This window comes from Temnothorax curvispinosus, unplaced genomic scaffold (assembly GCF_003070985.1).
Source record: "Temnothorax curvispinosus isolate PA1 unplaced genomic scaffold, ASM307098v1 QBEX01000968.1, whole genome shotgun sequence".
NCBI classification, from domain to species: Eukaryota; Metazoa; Arthropoda; class Insecta; order Hymenoptera; family Formicidae; genus Temnothorax; species Temnothorax curvispinosus.
This window is the reverse complement of record NW_020210748.1, coordinates 1-1,238: the sequence shown is the minus strand read 5'-3', so window position 1 is coordinate 1,238 and position 1,238 is coordinate 1. Positions and strand designations below refer to the sequence as shown.

The 1,238-nt window shown below is 40.8% G+C and overlaps 1 protein-coding gene across 1 annotated transcript; it reads left to right on the top strand.

Annotated features, from left to right (window-relative positions):
- Positions 1-210: 210 nt before the first annotated feature.
- Positions 211-1,000, top strand: LOC112459319 (the record flags this gene model as incomplete). Its single annotated transcript, XM_025023354.1, has 3 exons — positions 211-525; positions 595-760; positions 832-1,000. Coding segments are annotated over exons 1-3 (567 nt in total), but the record flags the coding sequence as incomplete, so codon positions are not given.
- Between the last annotated feature and the right edge of the window lie 238 nt (positions 1,001-1,238).

Here is a 1,238-nt window from a genome sequence, read left to right as displayed (position 1 = left end):
CTCCGATGACCCTTTACACCGTCCCTCGACCCCCGCGCCCACCGCTTACGGCGCTCCCCCCGCGGCAGCGAAGCCCCCCCCGACGCCGCGTAACCGCAAGCCAGATCCCCGAGTGTAAAAGTACCTGTTGCCCCCCTACTCTACTGCTACGGTTTTATAGATGGCCAATCAGATTGCGAGGTTGTCTGACATCGTAGTTTGACGCGATAAACGAATCATCCATGAACAAGCTGCATAACCACAAAAATTTGGGTAAATATCGGATTGGAATTTTGTGAAAATAAAATCGTAAAATGGATCACTCGTACGACAAAACATATTATACGGACCTTGAAGATTCACAAGATATGTATTCACAAGATATGGATGTGTCTGTGACCGAATTGAATATTGAATCCGATGCTACTTTTATCGACGTCGTGAGAGGTTATCCTCATATTTATGCAAAGAATTTAAAAGATTTTAAAGATAAAAATGTACGTGAACGGTCATGGGTGGAAATAGCATCTGTTATGAATTGTTCAGGTATGTGGAATTATACAGTTTTGCAACTAAAATATATTTACAGAAATAAACACATGACATTATTTACAGTGGAAGATTGTCAGAAACGATGGATACGCTTGAGGGATAGATTTTCAAAAGAGCGGAGGTTACGGGATGCAGAAACAAGAAGCGGTAGTGAAAGTACTACAGGAAGAAAAGGATTTCCTTTATATGAAAATATGATGTTTCTTTCGGAACATATTCAGTCAAGAAAGTAAGTAATGTAGCTAAAAAATATAACAAGCATTCTTGAAAGTATACTGTTTTTGAACCTCAATGTTTTAGAACCTATACAAACTTGCAGTCCGCTAATAAACGACAACCGGTGATCAATGCACATGCAGCGTTGTCTTGCAATTCATCAAGTGCTCGAACAATCCAAAATCCTCGATCTTCAATATCATTATCATCTTCACTGTCACCATCAAACTCTGAAAGCAGGCCATTCTTTCCGGTATCATTAGCAAGCTCCCGAAATACCCCATCATCTCAAACATGTACTCGTCAACAATCATCAATTCCTCAAAATATTTTACTGTCAAGAAACTCTGACTTGCAGTCTGCTAATCAACAACAACCGGCGATCAATGCACACGCAGCGTTGTCTTGCATTTCGTCAAGTGCTCGAACAATCCAAAATCCTCGATCTTCAATATCACCTTCACTATCACCATCAAGCCCTGAAAACGTGC